The sequence below is a fragment of the Pollachius pollachius genome (genome assembly GCF_949987615.1).
Source record: "Pollachius pollachius genome assembly, chromosome: 15".
Classification (NCBI taxonomy): Eukaryota; Metazoa; Chordata; class Actinopteri; order Gadiformes; family Gadidae; genus Pollachius; species Pollachius pollachius.
Window position 1 is genome coordinate 3738023 of NC_136948.1, and position 25000 is coordinate 3763022.

Sequence of the window (25000 nt, forward strand, 5' to 3'; positions counted from 1 at the left end):
TCACCTCCTCCCACTCGACCTCATCTCCTCCTCCCCAACTCGTTAAGTTTCCTCTTCACTTCACCTCCTCCCAGCTCCCTATCTTTTCCTTCTCCTCCTCCTCCTTTCTCCTCCACCTTCTCCTCATTTTTCCTCCACCTTCTCCTCCTTCTCTTCCTCCTCCTCTACCTCCTTCTCCTCTTCTCCTCTTCCCTTCGTTCCTCCGACCTCATTAACCCCCTCTGGTTCTTTTATCTTCTCCTCTCTGTCGTCTCTGCTCCTCCCTTTATTCCTTGGCAATTGCATCGTCTCGGCGTCCATCAGCGCCCTGTCCCTCACGCCTGTTAGGACAAGACACATACGCAGATGACCGACCATATAAGGGCAATGGAACATGAGACACATACGCAGTTGAATACATAATGCAATATTCACCAGCCTGATAATCAAGCAGAGTCTCTGAAACGACGCACACACACCCATTGCACGCATCACAAAACAAAGAGGGGATTTGAAATCGCTGTCTTGCCACCACACCAGTGCTGAAGCATGTTGATGTGTAGAGCTGTGTGGTGGTAATGTGATCGATAAGGTGGGTGCCCACCCCACGGTGTGTTACTGTGATGAACACACAGCGGGGGGGGGGGGGGGGGGGGGGGGGGCTGTTGACATAGAGACCAGGAGAACCAGGAGACACGCCCCGCCTGTTTAGAGAAGGTGTGTACAGCCTAGAAACACGCGCTTCATCTACCTTCACTCACCCGATAGACCCTCAGAATTATCGGGTTAGTCCGACTATGATTGGATGTGTACACCTTAGTCGCACTAAAATTGGACCGAATGTAGTTTCTCATGTATACGTTTAATCGGATTGGAATCAGATTTGCCGTTCTGCGCATGCTCGAGATTTTTCCCCGGGGCCGTCAGCCGGAAGTAGAAGAAGACTATGGTCGTGTCGTTGACGCCGAGGTCAGCCGGTTTCTCTATTACCACTAGTTGAAATGGCTACAGCACCACCTGTCGTACCAGGGCATGACATGCTTCGGCCAATGCATTTATGTTTCTCACCGCCATGTACAATCAGACGATTGCAGTTGTCCAATTGAGGAGCAGAGTCGAACGATGGCTGCAAGCGGATGATAAGGTGCATGTAAACGTACTGACCGACACTCCACCGGACCACAGGTTCACGATACACCAGGTAGACAGCCCCTAGAAGCTAAGGGCACTCTCCAGCCTCACACGGCAGCCCGTGTTGTGTGCTCCGTCACGCGCCACGACTCCAGATTATTTAAAACCAGCTGGACACTCGCTGGCTCGCTGCTAGCCGCGAGCCGATGGCCAGCTGTTTGCTTGCGGACTACACACAGCGTCTAAAATTAAAGTTGACACCACAAGCCCCAGCTCTCCCCCCCTGGGGGGCAGAGGAACCACCCTTTGAAGCCCAATTAACAGAGCAGAAGGCGGGGAGAGAAGCCAGGCCAGGGTCCACCCGGTCAGGACCCGGCCCTGTGGACCACGAGGAGATGGAGGCAGGTGAGCGCATGCTTTGAGCCACCTCCGTCACAACACCCCCGGGTGGTGGGTAGCACTACGGGCTCATAGCTCTAATGGTACATGGATGAATGGACTGCATTCATGTAGCGCTTTGCAATATTGCTTTTATCGAAAGCGCTTTATAACATTCCCTGACATTCACCCATTCACGCACACATTCGCACACCGACGGCGGAGTCAACAGCCGACAGCCAGCTCGTCAAGGAGCGGTCAGGATGAGGTGCCTCGCTCAGGGACACCTCGACACTCAGCTAGGAGCATCCCGGGATTGAACTAGCAACCTTGCGGTTACCAGCCAACCCGCCCTACCTCCTGAGCTCCTGCCGTCCATTGATCTACCTACCTGGTGGACAGTGGGAGAAGAACAAAGACTCTTTGAACCATCAAGAGAGGTGGTTATTACTATAGGCATACTATAGGTAGGGGGTAGGCATCTTGTCTACCATGTACCCTACATGTCAACCCGGCGCATTGGGATATGGGATGCTCATTAAAGTAGTGGTTACAGTATAATAGTGGTTTTTGGCGGTTTAGGAGCTGCACAACACTGTTATATAACGGATTATGAAATGACTTCTGCTAGGTTTTAACTCTACCATGTAGGAGAGCTTTTTATAGACAACAGGAGCGACGTTTGATGATGCTTGATACCCAGCGGCATGGAGCATTAAGAAAGAGAATGGCGGGTTGTGTTGCTAATGACCGTGTTGCCACCGTCTCAAACCCGCCCACATGTTTTCATCGCAGGCTCATAAGGAAAAGAGAGTTGGTTGTTCTGTCGTCACCCTTCCACCCATGTCTCCCCGGCTCCCCAGCCCAGCGCTGCTCTGAGAGATGCAGTTAGCCACCCACCAGCCGGCTCGTACTTAGCTAACCCACCGAGCTCCAGGCAGCAGGTCTCACCGCAACAGCCGAGACAGCCTCACACCTTGTCCCTCTAACGATGCCCCCACGGCCGCCCTGAGCTCTCAACTCGCATCTCCTCGGTCGGAAGTCACGCCCGGAAAATACAGTGCTGTATGTAGGTGTGGAGGAAGTGCAGTTTATTGCATTTGGATGTAAAACCAAACCTGTTGCATATTTGGTGGAAGGTGTGAATAGTAAGACTAGTTGGAGTCTTAGAAGATCTCCCGTGCTACATGAGCAGTGAAAGCTAACGGAGCAGATGGTTCATCATGAAGGTAGAAGCAAGGCTAGCTAGCGTCTTAATGAATTCAATCCTTCATGCTGCGTAATTGTTAGAGCAAATGCAGATCCACATCCTGTAGGATCCTGCATGGTCTACGGCAGCTTCATGGCTGTGAGGAGGAGGATATTATGAGTTGAGTTTACTGGAGTAACAGGACTGAACACTAATGTAAAACATTCTGTGTTGAAATAACCCCCACGGGGAGCACCTGGGGTGGCTGTCCACATAACAAAGTGTGTGTGTTTGGGTGCTTGCATGGTTATGCATGCTTGTGTGCATGCATGTGTGTGTGTGTGTGTGTGTTTTGTTGTGTCTGTGGGAATGTGTTTGTGTGCGAATGTGTGTCTATGTCTGTGTGATAGTGATGTGTTTGTGTGTCTGTCTGTCTCTATGCCTGTGCGTGTGTGTGTGTGTGTGTGTGTGTGTGTGTGTGTGTGTGTGTGTGTGTGTGTGTGTGTGTGTGTGTGTGTGTGTGTGTGTGTGTGTGTGTTCATCCGCAGGCTGTTGGTAACTTGGTTGTGACATGGTGTGATGTTTTGGCCCTGCTGGTGTATTAACTGTTTCCATGCAGGAAACCAGCCGCTCATCACACACACACACACACACACACACACACACACACACACACACACACACACACACACACACCCTCCCAGCACTGGTTGTGTGATTACTCTTAATGTGAGTGTCTGACCTTTCCCATATCATTTACATAAGAACATGTCCAAACAGCCTCGGGTTGTCTTAAAGTTATCACACTCTGAAGACTCTATACAGTGTGTACCCTACAACGTTATCCAGCCGCACTGCTGAGTCTAGTGTGAGCTGCACTAAGTCCCTTTCACAGTGCTGAATTGATCTAGTGCAATGGGATCACTGGTCCCAGTGAGGCTCTGCTGCACTCCAACAGAACGGGTCTCATGCACGGAAAACACGACATAACTAGAATGAGCATGCATGGTTAGTGATGGCCTGCCAAATTTGCCAATACTTTTCCACACTATTTCTCTAGTGGCACTATTGACAATGTACCAGTGGAGGGGTGCACTATGGGTCACTTATCATATATGTGTTTTTAAATAACACAGAAAGAATTTGGCACGCCTCGCTTAATATAAATAGTCATTTTAAAAAGTATAGATACAAATATATCAAAGGGGCCCTTATGATATATATATGTTTTTAAATAACGCAAAACACATTTGGCACCCCTAGCTTAACATAATTAGTTATTTGTAACGATATATCATTTTGTTTTTCTTCATGGCTGATTGCAGTGCGCGGGTCATCCAGTGGCGTCACTGTGCCACTGCAGGACGCATGGAGGGGGAAACACTGCCGTGAGTCCTCAGCCTCTCCAGACAACATACCTGCGTGTGAGCCTGCTCACAACAGAGTCTTATCGCCTGACTTTATCTCAGAGGCAACTTCCTCTTCCTGCTGTTCCTACGCACATGATGTAGTCTGAATGAGCCCTCGATCCTGTTCGCTGGGGCTCGGTTCTGACCCTTAGAAGTGACCTTGGAGTGGAACCGGTCTGTGGAACCGGTGGAGCCCACCATGTCGCTCTTGCATTGCGTTCTCCGTAGGAGGACATCTCACTCTCAGTCGCTTTTCATTGAGCTGATCCAGTGAGTAAGAGAAGTATTTTGCCGCATCCCCCTGTTCCTCTCCGAAGACAACCAAGTCATCCTCTCCGTCATCCTCTTCGTCACGCTCTTCGTCTTCGCCGACATGTTTAGCGCTCAACAAGAGGTGTGTACCCCACGTCACGAATGCCCCTGTCCTATTGGCTGAGCGGCGAGGGTGCTGGGTAATGAGCGACGGGTGAGCCGCTACGGGGCAGGCTCTAGGACCCAGAGGTGCTGCTGTGAGTGGAAGGCAGAGCGGGGCTGAGTCACTGCATGTGTGAGAGAGAGAGAGGCGGTCTGGATTCACAGCGAGCAGAGGAGCAGAGGTGATCGCACACCAGCGCAGGATAACAGCACCATGATGGGTTGACTCAGGAACGGGGAGGAAGCAATCGGAGGAAGGTTCGGCGAGAGAGAGAGAGCGCGAGCGCAGAACGCCCGAGAGTGTGGAAGACTACCTTCACCCGCCAGCGCTCACTTGCTCTCAACTATGGAGACCAACAAAGTTCTTCATTTCGTGCCCTCAGGTGAGTGCAAGCGGAGCGCGTTGCGGAGGAACGCCGCACAGCCGCGGAGGGAGAACCCCCCCCCCCCCCCCCCCCCCCCCGCAAGAGAACCCTAGGGTGAAGCACGGGTGGACCCTCAGGGCAGAACCTCCCGGAGAACCTTGGAGCAGAACTGCTTGGGGGGGGACCTTAGCTGTAGGGGGGGAACCCAGGCTGAGAGAACCGATCCTGGGAGAGATGATGTGTGTACATGTGTTGAGATGCTGTGTTTATAAGTGTGCGTGGACGTCCCTGTGAGTGTGTGTTTGTGTGTATACTTTATGCAGGATAGGAATGTGGTAATGCAACCTCTTTGTCGAGAACGCTGGTTCTGATTATGTTTGAGGTTTTTTTCTCTTCTTCTTTCGTCGGGGTGGGGGGGGGGCGTAGAGGGAGTATATGCATGTAGATGTACGTGTGTGTCAGAGTGTGTGTATGTGTGAGTGTGTGCGTGTGTGTGTTTACCCCCTGCATAAATGTATGTGTGTGTGTGTGTGTGTGAGACGTGCTGCTTTTCCCTCTCTTTTTGCTCTGGTGTGCGTGTGCTTTGTGGAACCCGGGCTTTGTGGTGGTGCTGCCGTCGATGAATACCCAGAGAAACAGGACCTGCTCACATCCACCCAGACACACAGGACCTGCTCACATCCACCCAGACACACAGGACCTGCTCACATCCACCCAGACACACAGGACCTGCTCACATCCACCCAGACACACAGGACCTGCTCACATCCACCCAGACACACAGGACCTGCTCACATCCACCCAGACACACAGGACCTGCTCACATCCACCCAGACACACAGGACCTGCTCACATCCACCCAGACACACAGGACCTGCTCACATCCACCCAGATACACAATACCTGCTCACATCCACCCAGAGACGCGGGACCTGCTCACATCCACCCAGACACACAGGACCTGCTCACATCCACCCAGACACACAGGACCTGCGCACATCCACCCAAATACACAATACCTACTCACATCTACTCTGATACACAAAACCTGCTCACATCCACCTAGAGAGACAATACCCTGCTCACATCCACCAACAGACACAATGCCTACTCACATCCACCCAGATACGCAATACCGGCTCACATCCACCTAGATACACAATACCTGCTCACATCCACGTATACACAAAACATGCTCACATTCACCTAGAGAGACAATACCCTGCTCACATCCACTAACAGACACAATGCCTACTCACATCCACCCAGATACACAATATCGTCTCACATCCACCTAGAGAAACCATACTTGCTCACATCCTTTCAGAGACCCAAAACCTGCTCACATCCACCCAGATCCACAGTACCTGCTCACATCCACCCAGATACACAGTACCTGCTCACATCCACCCAGATACGCAATGCCTGCTCACATCCACCTAGAGACACAATACCTGCTCACATCCATCCAGAGACCAACACCTGCTCACATCCACGCAGATAAACAGTACCTGCTTACATCCACCCAGATAACACAATACCTGCTCACATCCACCCAGATACACAATACCAGCTGACATCCGCCCAGAGACACAATACCAGCTCACATCCACCCAGAGACACAATACCTGCTCAACAGGTCCCACCAGAACACATCCCTAGCACGGCATCCCAGGGATCCCTTCTCATTGTCCGTTGTGTTTGGTGTAGGCTGTGACTGAGGTTAGGCTCGTGCACACTGGCACTGCTTGCCTGTGTACCTGTGTGCACGTGTTAGACATTCAGGGCAGGGGGATTTCTGTGTGTTTGTTTGTCCAGAATATGTGCAAGTGTCTGTGCGGGTCTGTGTGTGCGCGTGAACGGCTGCACATCTGTGCGTGTGCGGGTCTGTGCGGATGAATGCTGTCCCATTCTCACAGTAGTCTACCGATCGATGAATTTTGTGTGTCTATTTAGATGGTTTGTGTATCATGATGGTTTGTGTATATAGATGGTTGTGTTTGCACTGTGCAGCTTGAGTGCTGTGTGTTGAAGAATACAAAACTAACATGTTAAATTATTTTATTATTAAAATATAAATATAACGTGTGTGCAGGTACGTGTACATACATTATACACGATCCATATACGCGTTTGTGAGTGCAGAGGGATGGTCAGTATCAGTGAGTAGAGGTGGATGTGTTTGCTGAAGGGATACTGGTTGTGCGTCTTTGTGTAACACAATCAACAAACGTGCGTGTTTCTTTGGAAAGCCATGAGTCCAAGTATGAGCATACATGCATGGCTCAATGCTTATCTCTGTTGTGAGCTATGCATCTCGGGTTGGGGAGGGGGGGGGGTACGGCTTCCATCAAACGTTACGTAAGCTTACCCTAACACACGCAAGGCGCTCCGCTGAAGTCTGTTGTGTCCCAGTCGCCCGCTGCACTTGTTTAAGACTTGATTCTATGTCATTAGCGTGTGTTTGGAGCCATAACAACTGGGCAAATTAGACACCGAACAGCACTTTGTGGTGACGTGTTAATCAATATCAGTGGCCAGTTAGAATTAGCAGCAGGCTAACGTATACACGAAACAGCAGTTTGAGGTAGCAACAGGCTAACATCTTCAGAAAACCCTATAGTCTGATGTATATAGAAAATACCGTCGTCAAATAGAACCACACAGACATGAGAGCTTATCGACGTAACCTTAGGTCTCGTAATGTATGGGATTTCTGAACTACAATTCCCAGATAAACCTTTTCAATGCTGCGCCCTGTAAAAATCTCTGTGGTGAAATGCCGCAAGCCTTCCCTGCCGTTAATACTTCCTGTCAGAATCCCCTCATCATGTCCTATTATGCGGCTTAATGTTGCTTTGGAGAGGATAGTAGGGTCTACTTCAATACTACGGAAGTAGTGTACAATACAATAACGTTGTACTATTATCCAACCGTTGAGCAGACACTTTATAATATTATCAATAACACATTTTATTCATATTTTTAGGCACTCAAAAATAATTTACAACAACAGAAAATCTATTCAAGACCAAATATATATAAAGGGTTACATAAATGCCTTTCAAAACATTCAAATGAAGGTGCAGGGAGAGAGGTGAGGAGAGTAAGATGTTTAGAGCCAGTTTCAAAAGGGCTGCTTTGAGTGAGGTTTTAAAAGACGGTAGAGAGGCGGAGTCACACAATTTGCTTTCGACCAGAGCCACTCCCGTGTATTCATTCACATGATGAGCAGGTAAGTGTGGGTGCATCTTGCCCAAAGGTGCCCATTGGGGATGGAACCCAGCACCTTTGGGCTGGGAGTCACGCAGCCCAAAGGTCGCCCTGTGGCCAACTATTTGATTGTGAATCCATAATAATGTCAAATGTTGCCCTATGAATATATTGGAGGGTGATAGCGTTATGACACCAGGTGTGTGTGGGTGTGCATGCAGGTTCATGTCTCCACAGGTGAAGAGACGTATGTGTGGGTTGGCGTGTGTGCTAGCGCCAAGTTTGCACGCGTGTCTGTGTATGTGTGAGTAATTTTGTAATTTTTAGAATATGTTGCTTTCTTCCACCTGACAAATGGTAAAATCTAGGCGTTCATTCTCGACCCTGTATGTGTGTGTGTGTGTGTGTGTGTGTGTGTGTGTGTGTGTGTGTGTGTGTGTGTGTGTGTGTGTGTGAGTACCCATCTGGTCGATGTAATTAGTCAGGAGAGGTATTTCAAAGCATTTCAATATTTGATTATTCTATTAAAGAGATTTGGGTAACCACTGACGGGTTAACTGAACTGTACAGTGTAGCACATTCATGTAGTCTGGAGAGCCTCCATGATCTGGCCTTCACAAAGCACATTGTTATCCATATATTAGCCAAATAATTGAGCAAATCAAATCCAATTTCATTAATTTATTGAGCATTTTCAAAGAAAACAAACACTTGAAATAAATAAGCTGAATCCGCACGTAACCTAGCAATCTTTTTTCGCAACGATACAAACAGTATTGCTAAAGGCACAAACTGGAATTAGACTCATGTAAATTAACTGAAAAAGAGAGCAAGTGAGTACAGCGCGTACTTGTGTTCTCGGATACCAACAGAACTCCAGTAGCAGCACATGGGCCTGCCTCGCATTACCCATGATGCTCAGGTAGTACAACAGAACCACATCCACAAGAATATATCATGTGTAAAACGGTAATATGTCTAAAACATCTCCATTTAACAGAACACATAAGCTCACCTACTGCATCACTCATTCTTGTTCAGATAAACCAGCTTATATATGAGCTCTGGGCATGGAGGAGATTTACAATCGAGCCCGCCTTGGAGTAGACGCCGGACCGGGTAACATTACACAACCTCCTATTGGCTGTCTTTGAGGATTGTTACATTACACACCCTCCTATTGGCTGATGAGGACTGTTACATTATGCACCCTCCTATTGGCTGATGAGGACTGTTACATTACTCACCCTCCTATTGGCTGTCTTTGAGGATTGTTACATTACACACCCTCCTATTGGCTGATGAGGACTGTTACATTACTCACCCTCCTATTGGCTGATGAGGACTGTTACATTATGCACCCTCCTGTTGGCTGATGAGGACTGTTACATTACACACCCTCCTATTGGCCCTCATCTGCGGTTTGTTACATTACACACCCTCCTATTGGCTGTCTCTGAGGATTGCTACAATACACACCCTCCTATTGACTGTCTTGGAGGATTGTGAGGTGAACACACGTTCCCATTGGCTGTTGGGCTGGTGGTCAGCTGGGGGTGGGGGGTGTAATTGGTTGTGGTGCTGGGAGGGGGTCCTGGCTTGGGGAGATGAGGAGTGGAGGAGGATCAATAAAAGCAGGACTCATATTTAATTAGCTGCAGCCGAGAGCTCTCAGACGTCTCTGATAGAAGGTCCAGGAGGGAGCGCCACCAATCATCATTACCAGTGCTGCTGGTGTTACCAACATTAAGTCATCAGGAAGACGCTGTCCTCCGTAGAAATGTACATTGGTTGGGAATGTTTCGGTGCATCTCAATAAGATACCGGTATGGGTGAGGGGGGTCTGATCCAGAGCATAGACCTAGTCGTCATACTACTGGTGGAAACATAGTCATATAGTTGTTCAATCAATCATCAACGATGAGGCAAATGATGACGATGCTAACGACGATGACGATGATGACGATGGTAGTGATAATAGCGTCGATGAAGATATATACTGAACATGTACATGTGTTTAGCACTTCTATCTCCATCCTCGTCTCTCCACCATAACCCCTGGCCAACGAGGCGGTAGACGTCGCCGCGGGGACCACGCCAGGACCCTGGGATGGTCCTGATGAGGGGAGGAAGGGGGCGGTGAGCTGGGGGTCGTGTCTGAATCAGCGGGCCGTCCTCTGACTCATCCCAGTCCGTTGTGATATCTGCTCCGACATCACACAGCTGCTCTTCCCTCCTTCCAACCGTCTGAGTCGTGCCCGGGCTCGAGTGTGTACCTGTGTGTGCGGCGGTGTGTTGGTGTCTGTGTGCGTGTGTCGTGACTTTGTGTGTCTTTTATTAAATAGGTTTTGTGAGTCCAGTCTGTGTGTTGGTGTGTGTGGTGGGGGGGGGTGTTAGGGTGTTTGTGTGTTGGTGTCTGTGTGTGTGTGTGTGTGTCGTGACTTTGTGTGTCTGTTAGTGTGTTAGTATTTTAGTAAAAATATCAAATAGGTTTTGTGAGTACAGTCTGTGCATGTGTGTTTCTGTGTGTGTGTGTGTGTGTCTGTGTGTCTGTGTGTTGGTATGTCTGGTGTCTGTGTTGTGATTGGTGAGAGGACCGTGTTTCTGTGCGATTGTGTTTTTAATTCTCTGCCTCAGCTTCTGGGACTTTCCTCATAATTAAAATACTGCATGATGCAATTATTGCGCGGCAAAGTACCCTCCACCAACTTCAACACCGAACAGAGCATTTTGAAACACAAAACGAGGCCCATATTTGGACGCAGCAAAGGAAGAGATCTCATTTCAAGTTCCCCATTTGTCACGTATATTTGGACCACAGATAAACAAACCACTCTTGTTGTGGGTTTATTATATGGCATAAATAAATAAGATGCCACTTTTTAAATTCTTACTATCCATCTTCTCCTCAACACACAAAGGCACACACACACACACACACACACACACACACACACACACATACACACACACTCACTAACACACCCACAGGCACACACAAACACACCAACACACACACATACACACACACACACACACACACACACACACACACACACACACACACACACACAAAGAAAGGCAAACTTTGTCATGGAGGGCCACACCAGGTGTTCCCTGGAGCGTTTATTCCAACACAGAATGCTTTGAATGTCAGATTTGCATTTCTCTTCATTCATGTTATTCCAATAAACTCAACTTGTAACATATTCTCCTATAGACTGTTATCATGATATTATCATGTTAGAGATGCTCCTATATACTGTTATCATGATATTATCATCTATGAGGCTCCTATAGACGGTTATCATGATATTCTCATGTCAGAGAGGCTCTTATAGACGGTTATCATGATATTCTCATGTCAGAGAGGCTCTTATAGACTGCTGTCATGATATTCTCATCTATGAGGCAGCCTGGGTTGATCAGAACAGAAGGAATCAGAAGAACCTCATCTATAAAGTTTTACACAAAAGACTGAAATATGAAGATGTCCACTGATTTACAATTCAGTTTGTACCGTCGCCCTATCTGATAGTACACTCAACTAAACGTTGGCTCACCCATCATCTTTCAAACTTCTCTCATCTCTCATGAATGTGGGAGTGTGTCAGTCCAAACATGATCACTAATTTAGACTCAAAACTCTGAAGACCAGAATTAGATGTGTGTTTGATGTGCACACACGGCTTCGCATGGCAGACACTGGATACAGGATCTACAACCGATGGATGCAACCGTGCAAACACTGAAACAGGGAGCGCAAACAGGGACTACACCGTTTAGAGAGCAAAGCAGCGTAGCGGGTTATGATGGGATGCCGGGTTGAGGCGCAGGGTGTGTGATGTTGGGTTATCAACATTGAGGACGAGTTTCCCCTGCTGCCCGCCATAGGATGGAGTGATGGCCCTGTGTGTGTGCGTGTCGTGTGTGATTATGTATGTGTGCGGTGTGTGTGTGTGTGTGTGTGTTTGTGTGTATGTGTGGGTCTTTGTGTGTCTGTGTTGTGTGTGACAGTGATATCTGTTCAGTATTCACAGCTGGTGACAGATTTCAGAAAGCTCAGAGCACACTGCTGTTTGGGCAGAGGACATGCAGACAATAAAGACAGATATACACATATATACACGCACACACACATACATACAAAGATGCACAAGCACACATACATACACGTACACACACATACATAGTATGTATGTGTGTGTACATACAAAGATGCAAACATACATACATACATACCTACGTACACACATTGCTAGATGTTGCAGTCTTTATTGCTGGATTGATTTCCACATTGGATGATTAATATTACAGATAATAACATTGATGCTAATATGCTAGTTCAGAGCTAAATGCTGCTACTGCTACTTACTGAAAATACTGATGGTTTTACTGGCTTCTTCCCGTACAACAAAAACTACTTCCAATATTTCCGTTGCTATTACAACTGGTCCTACTTCCTTTCGTTGTGGCATCATGGCGACTATTCCAATATATTCAGGACCATTACCATGAACTAGTTGATCTATATTTCCTGACGTTTCAACAGTGTGGGTTCTGTGACTAATCCAGTGCCTAATAAATCTACCAAGGTAGAGTCGGGATTAGGATTAACACCAACAGCTAGTCTCTCTCTCACAGAACACCCTGGAGTCCTCTTCTTGATCAGACTTTGTACATGTACACTATGTTATACATTATAATAATTACAAGAATAATTAGGTGCATGCATTGTACATATGTACTGTATATCGACATATATATACACAGTATATACATGGATGTATCCAAATACTGACAGCAATTTGATGTAATGGTCTCATCTATCACACACTTGGCACTTTTGAAAATGAGTGTGCCTGTGTGTGTTTGTGTGTGTTAGTACGTATGCTTGTGTGTGCATGCCAGTGTGTGTGTGTGTGTGTGTGTGTGTGTGTGTCTGTGTGTGTGCGTGTGTGTCTGTGTGTATGAGTGTGTGTTTGTCACCCGAGCTGAATGGTGTTTCACTGGCCTGATCCTCATCCTAATCCAGTCTCTTCATGTGTAACCCTGATTAGAGCCCGACCGACATTATTGATTATCGGCCGGTATATGGATATCATTTTTTTTCCTAATATCGGCATCAGCCCCTAAAATCCGTATTTATATTTAAATTACCAACACATGTTAAAATGTTAAATCTGTCTGATTGCATACATGCTTGCACACACACACACACACAGACACACACACACAAACACACACACACACACACACACACACACACACACACACACACACGCACACACACACACACACACTCACACCATTCATACCAATCATCAAGCAATTGTAGTAGAAAATGTATTATCCGTTTTCTTTGTTCCTTTCTCCTCTGAAATTATTTGCACAGACAAATTGGCCACGTTAATTAGCCTGTATCTTGATCAAGGATCCGGATAAGGTCACCACTAAAGCCTTCCTATCGTCACGTTCAAGCCCGACTATCATACCACAATAGCTACATTCTGAGGCCGAAAGACCTGCTAGTTCAACAGCAACTCCTGTGGGCCAGAGGCCAACCTATGAGCCAACAGATCCCGGTGGTCCGACTGGTAGGCTGCCCCCGCAGGCAGCAGGTAGACGGTGCAGCTCCGCGTTCAACAATATTTGAGCTCGTCCGCAAGCACACGATTGATATGGTAATCGAAATCCCGGTTTGTCAGGCTAACAAACTGCACCCGAGGACTTGGTCTACTGCAGTGAATTTAATTCAGAACTAACAAATATAACAAAACAGACACCACACAGTCCCTGGAGGAGATTCCCTGTCTCTCTCGCTCGCTCTCGCTGTCGCTGTCTCCCTCTCTCTCTCTCTGTCTCTCTCTCTCTCTCTCTCTCTCTCTCTCTCTCTCTCTCTCTCTCTCTCTCTCTCTCTCTATCTCTCTCTTGCTCAATCTTTCTCTCTCTGGCTCTCATTTTCTCTCTCTCTCTCTCTCTCTCTCTCTCTCTCTCTCTCTCTCTCTCTTCCCACTACTTTATCTGTCCCTCTTCTCCCTTCTCCCCTTTGTCCCTCTCTGTCTCCCCTTTCTCTTACTCCCACTCTCCCTCTCTCCTTCATTCTTTCCCTTTCTCCCTCTCTCTCTCTTTTACCTTCTCTCGCTCTCACCCTCTCTTCCTCCTCCCCTCTTTGTAGAGCCCTCATCTCTATTTTTCTTCTCTCTGTATCTCTTTGTTCCTCTGTCGCTGTCTCCGGCTGAACCTCCTCTCACTCTCTCCCTCTCCTTCGCTCTATCTGTCTCTCTCTCTCTCTCTCCATCTCTCTCTATCTCTCTCTCTCTCTCCCTCTCCTTCACTCTATCTGTCTCTCTGTCTCGCTCTCTTTCTCCCTCCATCTCTCTCTCTCTCTCTCTCTCTCTCTCTCCCTCTCCTTCACTCTATCTGTCTCTGTCTCTCTCTCTCCGTCCCTCTCTCTCTCTCTCTCTCTCTCTCTCTCCCTCTCCTTCACTCTATCTGTCTCTCTGTCTCTCTCTCTCTCCGTCTCTCTCTCCGTCTCTCTCTCTCCATCTCTCTCTCCCTCTCCACAGTAATTATTCCAAGATGTGTAAGGATGCTCTGTGTGGATGAATTCAGGGACCTCGTCGCAGGGAGGAGAAATATCAGTGAGACACACACACACACACACACACACACACACACACACACACACACACACATTCATGCAATTGACAGACATTCACACACGTGCACACATTCATGCATATGCACACACATACACACACATTCATGCTTGCATGCACACACACACACACAAACACACACACACACACACACATGCGCGCATGCACTCGCACACACACACACACATCACTAAATTTGAGAGGACATTGAACAACAACAAACACATGACTCATACTCACCCATCCATGCACACAGATTTAAGCTACTATAAAACACACATGCACACATACACACACACCCACACACACACGTGCGCGCAGACGTAAAAAAACAGAAATTCCCACTAGTTTAGCATAATTCCCTCAAACATTTGCATGCAAAACCCGACCAACTGATACATACCATTCCTACGTCCACGCCAGCCTGCCCCTCCCCCCCGGCTGAGCGTTTTGCAGTTAAAATGTTCCTTCCCGTCCCAGCTGCACACCTCCCATTACCACCCATTAGAACACACCTGTAGCTCTACACCACGTGCCCCGCATCTCTCTAACACTCGTACGGTAGCCTGCTAACATGTACATGCTTCAGGTGTGCCACACTAGGATCCTGCGTCTCTCACATGCTAGCATGCGCGGCGGCTACCATGCTAAAAATCTAACACTAGGATTTACGCTCTAGAGGCGTTTAACGCTATGGGCCTTTGAGTGACATCGACAGTCTGTAGTGGGTCAGGAGGTCAGAAGGGTTGCCGGTTTGACCCCCAAGCTTACCCCGTTGGCGATACTCAGGGCGTCTCCGAAACCGGTTTTCTGCCCTGATGGCCTTGGTTCCAGGCGACCGCACCCCCTGCCGTTGGCTTACATTTCTCCAACACCGTAACGTCCTCCAAGCTTGTTCAGGAGAGTGAGCACATCTGACCGGCACGGCCTACGAACAGGAGTCAGCCACCTCAGGTCGGGGTTCCGCCACCAGCAAACGGATCGCCCTGCAAGCTTGCAGAACAGCAGTGTCTGTACATCTGCAGCTCCTAGCCCGCGAATCCTAGTCCCACACGCCCGTGGCCCCTGGTGGTTGGACTCCGAGACCAAAGGGTCCTGGATCCAAGCCCGGATGTGGTGGAGCCCGACTTATTAGCACCTTGGAGCGAGACGCCCTCACCCCAACTTCCATTCAGAATCACAAGCAGAAATACTTTAATTGGGTCGGGTGACTTTACAGTTACTCCAATCCTAGAATTTAAATACGTACTGTATATATCCATAGGAAATGTATATTTTATGGGATCTATAAATGGAATCTATAAATGTGTTAAAAGTATAGCATGAGTAAAGCGTTTAAATGTACACTGTAAATATATGCAGTATTAGTGCCAGAGTTGAATTATAAATAAATGATTGCAATGTTAAGTCAGTATTGCACAGTTTAAAATATGAATTAAACATATTTAAACAACGACTGGTCATGGCTAGGGTGAAATCAGTCCAAGGGGCCAGGCCCGCTGTGGGTGGGAGACGTCGTCCTGGATGACCCCTAACTTGGACAGAATCCTCCCCCCTGACCCCTTGACCACCTCAGGGGTCAGTCCAGCTGCTCCCCCATCACGCCCCTGGCCTTGGGGTCGCGCGGTGAGTCCGTAGCTGTCCGCTATCTTCAACCTGCTGCAGCGTACCCCGGCACACAGGACAGCCCCCCCCGGCCCCCACTGACCCCTAACGCAAGAGGATGGGGACCCCCCTCAGAAAGAGAGATGACTGCGGACCTTCAGGGAAAGCCCCCCGGTGTCCGTCAGAGGTCCGTGTGCACTCAGACACTGGTGCTTCATTCGCTGGGAGTCTCTTTGGATAAAAGTGTCTCTTGGTGTTTACTCTCCAGTTGGCGCGGCGACAGGAAGGCTGTATTATGGGATGTCGTCGGCAGGGTTGTGGTGGTCTGTGCTTGGTCCTGTGTGACGAGCCAAGCCCGGACTTGAAAGGAGCGGGTGGGATGGCTTTAATGTGCAGCAGAATGTGTTCGCAATTAGCAGGGATCCCCTGCTCTCCCTCCCTCCCTCCCTCCCTCCCTCCCTCCCTCCCTCCCTCTCCCCTCCCGCCTCCTTCCCTCCCTTCCTCCCTCTCTGCTGTGGAGATGCAGTGAAGCACTTGTTTTATGCCACTGGTGGACTGGCTCATCGCCACACACTCTCAGGCACTCCTGGCATCACACACACTCAAGCGCGCACGCACACACACACACACACACACACACACACACACACACACACCTGCATGTTCCCGCTGCAGCAGATGAGGTTGAACCTGGGTGTGATTGAATGAAACAAGAGAGAGAGAAATACAGGCTAGAGAGAGAGGGAGAGAGAGAGAGAGAGAGAGAGAGAGAGAGAGAGAGAGAGAGGGGGATAGATACAGGCTAGAGAGAGAGGAAGAGAGAGAGAGAGAGAGAGAGAGAGAGAGGGGGATAGATACAGGCTAGAGACAGAGGGAGAGAGAGAGGGAGAGATACAGGCTAGAGAGGGAGAGAGAGAGAGAGGCAATTGGCAATGTAAATGTATGTTTCCAAAGCCCTTCGAGTTTTTAGAGAGAGCGGAAAAGGGATAAAGAGCGAGAGATGGGTAGAAAGATGGACCACAAGAGAGGAGAGAGACGGTAGCAGAGAGAGGGCAGCGGAAGGGCAAGGAAAAGAAAAGAGATGGAAGAAAAGAGTTGTAATCAATGAGAGAAAGGACAAGGAGGGGATGAAGGAGGCAAGGTTTTGAGGAAGATGATGGAAAATACACTGGAATAGGCTGAGAGGAGAGAGCGAGAGATGTGACAGACCAAAGATTAATAAGTGTGAGAGAGAGATGTGTGTGCGTGTGTGTATGAGCATGTGTGTGTGTGTGCGTGTGTGTGCGGGCATGTGTATGTGTGTTTCTGTGCGTGTGTGTGTCTGTGTGTGTGTGTATGTGTTATTATGTGTGTGTGTGTGTGCATGTGCGCATATCTATGTGCATGTGTGTGTGTGAGTGTGTGCGCGCATATGTGTGTGTGTGTTTGTGCGTGTGTGCGTTCCGTCTCAACCCTCCAGAGTTTTGGCTCCTGCCTTAGCTGTCAATCACCCCACCTGGCAAGCCAAAGACCACCTCACACACTCTCTCACACACACACACGCACACACACACACACACACAAACACACAGACACACACACACACACGCACACACACACACACACACCCCCAGGTAGCTGGTTTCTTCAACTATGACTTCCTTGGAATGAATGAAAGGATTAGAGCTTTTCAATAAACACTCTCTGGGTAGGATTGGCTTTAGTGGTGTGTGTGTGTGTGTGTGTGTGTGTGTGTGTGTGTGTGTGTGTGTGTGTGTGTGCGCGTGTGTGTGTGTGTGTGTGTGTGTGTGTTTGTGTGCGATTTGTGTATATGTGTGTATGTGTGAGTGTATGTGTATTTGTGGGTGTGTTTCTGTGTGTGTGGGTCCCCATTTCTCATGCGTTTTATAGGGTGTATACCTCAAGCGTTTTCACTGTGTGTTTGTCTGTGCGTAATGTGCGTGTGTGTCAGGGGCGGTTCCATTCATTTGAAAACAAAAAGAAATAACCCATTTGAAAGAAAGCAATTTAACATTTCAGCCCAAGAATGCTGTGCTTGAGTAGCAGTATGAAATGTTGTTTTAAACCGTATAAAATCATGATTTCAAACAATGTTTTGCTGCTTGTAGGGCAGTCAAGGTCACGCATCACAGGGAGAGAGAGAGAGGGGGGGAGAGGGAGATAGGGAGAGAGAGAGAGGGGGTAGAGAGGGAGAAAGAGAAGGAGAGAGTGGGGGAGGGAGAGGGGGGAGAGAGAGGGAGAAAGAGAGGGGGGGGAGAGAGAGATAGAGGGGGGGAGAAAGAGAAGGAGAGAGTGGGGAGGGAGAGGGGGAGAGAGGGAGAGAGAGAGGGGGAGAGAGAGAGAGGGGGGGAAGAGAGAGATAAATGGGGAGAGGGGGGAGAGAGAGAGAGAAGGGGGGAGAGAGGAAGTGAGGGAGGAAGAGAGAGAGTGAGGGGGGAGAGAAGGAGCGAAGGATAGAGAGAGGGAGAGAGAAGGAGAGAGAGAGGGAGAGAGAGGAGAGAGATAGAGAGAGAGAAGGAGAGAGGGATAGAGAGAGAGAAGGAGAGAGAGAAGGAGAGAGAGAGAGGTAGAGAGAGAAGGAGGGAGAGAGAGTGAGAGAGAGAGGGAGAGAGAGAGAAGGAGAGAGAGAGGGAGAGGGAGATAGAGAGAGAGCCTAGTGGGACACGGCTGGTCTGCTGTTGTGCGTCAGAGTTACCAGGTTGAGAAACACGCAGCGCTGAATGCCAGCCTCAGGCAACTGCTCCGTCTTCTGTCATGTTACTGACACTCACTCACTCACTCACTCACTACACACACACACACACGCGTGCGCACACATGCACATACACACACACGTGCGCAAACACACACACGCATACGCACGGACGCACGCACACACACACAGAAACACACGCACACAAACACACCTGCACACACACATGCACACACACACGCACATGCGCACACACACAAACACACACGCATACACACGCACACACACGCACACACATACTAGTGCTGCCCGATAAATCGTATTTTCATCGTCACCCCGACATGAACATGTGCGATGACCACATTGCAAAAGACTGAACTGCGATAAATCGAATAGTTACACAGCAGTACAACCAGGCTAATCCACTCTATTGATTATACACTTGTAGCCGTTTGCTTATTGGATTAATTGAATGATCTCGCAGGATTCTGGTAATTTTTTGGTTGTATCTTTGAATAAAAGCGTCACATACAATTTAATGTAAAGTAATCACATGAATGTAATGTAATGTAATCACATAAATGCAATGTAAATTAATGACATAAATGTAATGTAATGTAATCACATAAATGAAATTTAAAGCAATCACATGAATATAATGTAAAGAAATCACATAAATGTAATGTAGTCACATACATGTAATGTAATGTAGTCACATAAATGTAATGTAATGTAATCACATAAATGTAATATAATGTATTCACATCAATGTATTCACCATCCCGCCTGGCATTAATTCAGAGACCCCTCAAGTCCTCATGGTACTGGTCCTTCCGGTCTCCTCTGATGTGATTGACATTTTATCCTGGCCTATCACCATTCAGCATCTCCCTGGGCTTCCATCCCATTGGCTGTGGACACATGCAGGGCACAGCCTCTGCAGGACTGCGTGGTATGGGTTCAGAAATGATGGTGAACCAATGGTTTGGTTTTCCATGAGGGTCTCTCACAAAACCCCGTGACCTTTTCTGGAATCGTTGACACCTTGAGCGTTTTGGAGTGAGATGCTACGACATTATTAATAATGACCGATTGAGAAACCTGCGCACGACCCCAGACACCTGACAGCAGGCGGAAAAACGTGTTGCGTCGTGTAGAAGTGGCTTCCCCATTTACATGTTAATTAATATTGCCACTCGCTCATTGGCTGGGGTCTCTGGTGTCAGAGCCAATCAGAAAGCCGCTGATGCGAGACCAGTCTTGTTCTGCCGGAGCTCGGGGGGAAGTCATAATTGTGTGCTGTGATGAGTCTGAGAGGCAGGCAGCAACAGGCTGTATAGTCATTAATGTCCTCCTGGCCAGAGCTGATATTAAGGCTCCAGCATCGGGTCCTACAGGGAGCTTTGAAGAGTGTCGCCGTTAGGAGGACAGGCCCGCAGCCAGGCCTACAACAGACCTACATTCTGGCCTTGTAAGGCTGTGTTTCACATTTGCTCTGTTTGTCAGTGTCCAATGGATTCAGGCTAATTCACTGCAACTGCTCAGTGCTTTCCCTCGTTTGTCAACCCAAACCACACACTGTGTTGGAATGGTCTAATACACCCCTGATAATAATCTAAACAACATAGCTAAACAATGACTAAGCTGGCTGAAGAACACCATCGCGACTCAAACAAGGAACCACAGAACTTAAGAACCGCAACATAGGCAAACAACAGCAACATAGCCGAAGAATGCCCTCCGACAAAAACAATACGCATATAAACATACAAACAACAACGATAGCACAACACCAACACACAAACAACACAATCGCCGAACCACCGCCAAACCGAACCGTGGAAACAAGGCTACTGGAACGGTATCACGATACCCTTCCATCAAAAAGAAGTACTCGACCAGATTGCATTAGCAACGTTACTTTAAGGACGACAGTGTCTTACGCCGTGTTTCCAACGAGTTGCGCCGACGTGCGCCCGAAGGACGGCGTGTGTTTGTGTGGCGTCCCACCTCGGCCCCAAACCCAGGCCCTTTACTTCTCCCTGGTCAGCAGCGCTGTGTCCTGATCAAGGTCTTCGCCGTGGCATCGTCTCAGTCTCCAGATCAAGACGTCAGAGTCGTAATCTTGGTGTCGTGACAACTAACAACAACAACGTAGCTCAACAGCAAAAAGGAAAAACAACAACCGGCTCGCTAGGCTAGAACATAGCGCTGCGGCGGCGATTAAAACAGCGGACCACAACGTTAACAGCAGCAGCCCTGTGGTCTCCGTGTGGAGGAGGGGGGTGGGGGGAGGGGGGGGGGCGCTAGAGGAACTCCCTCTCAACAGGGGGTCCTCCTGCCAGACCTCATATCCAGGAGGAAGCGCTGCCAACGGGACCTGCAGGCACTATTAGCCCCCTCTCTCCCTCTGTGGGGCTGGCCCCGGCCCGGCCCGCTCTCGGCAGGGGGGCCGCCGGAGTCCCCTGCCAACGCCGCGGGGGGGCGGCCTGTAATCTGGGCCCTCGCCCCCCCCATCCCCGCACGCTGCTCGCTGCTCCGCCAAGCCTCGCTCGTAAATACCTGGACCCATCTGTGTGTGTGTGTGTGTGTGTGTGTGTGTGTGTGTGTGCGCGCTTGTAAAGTTGGAGAGAGTGCGTTTGTTTCGGAGTTATTGTGAAAGAGAGGGAGATAAAGAGTGGAATGTGTGATAGGCAAAATAAAGTGTGCGTGTGCGTCTGTATGAAGGAGTTCTTTAGTGGTGTGTGTGTGTGTGTGTGTGTGTGTGTGTGTGTGTGTGTGTGTCTTTTGAAGGAGGTCTGTGTGGGGGAGACAAAAACAAAATGTCTCGTTCTCTCTGGTGCCGCCTGAAGCTTTGCTGATGGTCGTATTACACGGGGAACATGTTGTCTTAATGCATTGTTCACTATTGCACTAGTCATTGTGTTGCAGCGCGTCTGAGGGTGTGTTCTTGATTGACAGCCCGGCAATCTGCCCGTCCCCTGGTCTCTGAGGTCCTCTGTTCTATATGGTGACATGATGGTGAATTATATGGTGAACTTTGTGATAGGGTGTCATGATGGTGAACTGTATGGTGAAGAAAGAAGCTAATGAAGCCGATTTTAGGAATGTCTCTTTTCTCTTTTTCTTTTTGTTCTCTTTTCTGTCATCGTCTCTATCCCCTCTCTCTCTCTCTCTCTCTCTCTCGCCTCTCTCGCTCTCTCTCTCTCTCTCTCTCGCCTCTCTCTCTCTCTCTCGCCTCTCTCTCTCTCTCTCTCTCTCTCTCTCTCTCTCTCTCTCGCCTTTCTCTCTCTCAGCGTCTGCATGTTGTTTGACAGGAAGTGTGTGCCTTGCTGGTTGGCCTGTCATGAGTTCCTTTTTGCTGCTTGGAAACTTCCTGTACCTATAAAGACACTCTCTTGGCTTCCTCTTTTGCAACACCAACATTAAATTACCTAGAAAAGAGGAGAACAGACCCAGAGTTAGGAAACACATGAAATGAATCCATTGAACATTAATTGAAGATACTGCATGATTAGCTATTTTAGCTCTGAGGAAACTGTATTACCGTTTATATACATAAAACCTTACTATTGTTAATATACATCATTACTTAATGTTAAGTATATAATTGTAATGTATTATCTGTATTAAATACAATAATATATACATATATTTATATAAATATACATCTTACTATATATTACAGCTTTTTAAGAAGCAGTTTATAGAAGGAAGAAAATGTGTGTGGATGTAGGTGTGTGTGTTTGTACTTGCCTGTGTGTGTGTGTGTGTGTGTATGTGCGTGTGTGTGTGTGTGTGTGTGTGCGTGTGCGTGTGTGTGTGCGTGCGTGTGCGTGTGGGTGTGTGTGTGCGTGTGTGTGTGTGTGTGTGTGTGTTTGTGTGTGTGGGTGTGTGCGTGTGTGTGTGTGTGTGTGTGTGTGTGAGTACTGCTCAGTGCTCAGGAAGACTCCTAGCGTATGAATGTGTTATGCTGTTTCTCGGGGCCCTCTGTATCTGTGTCAGAAACTAAGCCCTGCCGGAGCCAATGACACGCGTGGATTCATTAATGAACCGCTTTGCTCTCATGCTACATCACATTGTTATTCACTCCCTCTCTCCCCCTGATCCTCTCCCTCCATCACTCTCTGTCCTGTTTCACGTTCTCCATGATGCCATCTTCCTTTCCATCTCTCTCTCCCTCTATATAACTCTGCTCCTCAATCTCCCTCGCCTTCTCAATCTCTCCTTCTCAATCTCTCTCCCCCTCCAACTCTCTCCCCCTCCCTTTCTCCCTCGTCCTATTCTCCCTCCCCCTCCATCTCTCTCTCCCTCTCCATCTCCCTCCATCTCTCTCTCCCTCTCCATCCCTCTCTCTACCTAAATCTATCTCTCCCTCTCCATCTCTCCTCCTCAATCGCTCTTTCTCTCTCCATCTCTCTCCTCCTCAATCTCTCTCTGCATCTCCATCCCTCTCTGCCTCGCTCTCTCTCTCTCTCTCTCTCTCTCTCTCTCTCTCTCTATCTCTCTCTCCCTCTCCCTCTCTCTCCCTCTCTATCTCTCTCTGGTGTGAGCTTGTTCCTCTCATCATGACGAAGGTGTTTTCATTGAGTCATCCAGTTCGTCGTTGTGCTGCAAACCCCCAGGACCCTGTTGGTCTTAGCTCTCCATGCCTGGATGCACGACACCTCCTCCGACACCTCTGTTGAACAACTTCTTAGCCAATCAGACGATGTTTTTTTTTTTTTTTGGGAGGTTTTGCCGTTTTTGAATCGTCAGATGGAGACAGTGAGATGATTCGACCCGATGTGTCTGGGCAGTGCCGCCGTCTCTCTCACACCTCCCCCACTTAGCGCTCACAGCTCCTCCGCTCCGTCACATGTCTGCCGGGGCCAGCAGAGCGCTCACCGTAACTCAGACCCTCTGGTGTTCCTACATGAAGCTGCTGGCTAACACAGGTTAGCCAGGTCTCTCAGCATGCTGGAGCTATGTGTGTGTAGGTGCCTGACCGTGCTGGAGCTATGTGTGTGTAGGTCCCTGACCGTGCTGGAGCTATGTGTGTGTAGGTCCCTGACCGTGCTGGAGCTATGTGTGTGTAGGTCCCTCGCCGTACTGGAGCTATGTGTGTGTAGGTCCCTGACCGTACTGGAGCTATGTGTGTGTAGGTCCCTGACCGTGCTGGAGCTGTGTGTGTGTAGGTCCCTGACCGTGCTGGAGCTATGTGTGTGTAGGTCCCTGACCGTGCTGGAGCTATGTGTGTGTAGGTCCCTCGCCGTACTGGAGCTATGTGTGTGTAGGTCCCTGACCGTGCTGGAGCTATGTGTGTGTAGGTCCCTGGCCGTGCTGGAGCTATGTGTGTGTAGGTCCCTCGCTGTACTGGAGCTATGTGTGTGTAGGTCCCTGACCGTGCTGGAGCTGTGTGTGTGTAGGTCCCTGGCCGTGCTGGAGCTATGTGTGTGTAGGTCCCTGACCGTGCTGGAGCTATGTGTGTGTAGGTCCCTGGCCGTGCTGGAGCTATGTGTGTAGGTCCCTGACCGTGCTGGAGCTATGTGTGTGTAGGTCCCTGACCGTGCTGGAGCTATGTGTGTGTAGGACCCTGACCGTGCTGGAGCTATGTGTGTAGGTCCCTGACCGTGCTGGAGCTATGTGTGTGTAGGTCCCTCGCCGTACTGGAGCTATGTGTGTGTAGGTCCCTGACCGTGCTGGAGCTATGTGTGTGTAGGTCCCTGACCGTGCTGGAGCTATGTGTGTGTAGGTCCCTCGCCGTACTGGAGCTATGTGTGTGTAGGTCCCTGACCGTGCTGGAGCTATGTGTGTGTAGGTCCCTGACCGTGCTGGAGCTATGTGTGTGTAGGTCCCTGACCGTGCTGGAGCTATGTGTGTGTAGGTCCCTGACCGTGCTGGAGCTGTGCCCAGGTCACTGGCCCAGCTGGACCTACAGCAGGCAGAGAGAGGGTGTAAACGACGATGCCGAATAAGGGTGA

The 25000-nt window shown here is 48.9% G+C and overlaps 1 protein-coding gene across 1 annotated transcript in view; it reads left to right on the top strand.

Moving 5' to 3' along the window:
* The first annotated feature begins 4680 nt into the window (after positions 1 to 4680).
* Positions 4681 to 25000, top strand: part of slc4a11 (solute carrier family 4 member 11) — an 81929-nt gene continuing 61609 nt past the window's right edge. The window contains exon 1 of the mRNA XM_079752304.1: positions 4681 to 4883. Within this exon, the coding sequence (XP_079608430.1) occupies positions 4847 to 4883 (37 nt within the window). The 5' untranslated portion in view covers positions 4681 to 4846. The remainder of the gene's footprint in view (positions 4884 to 25000) is intronic.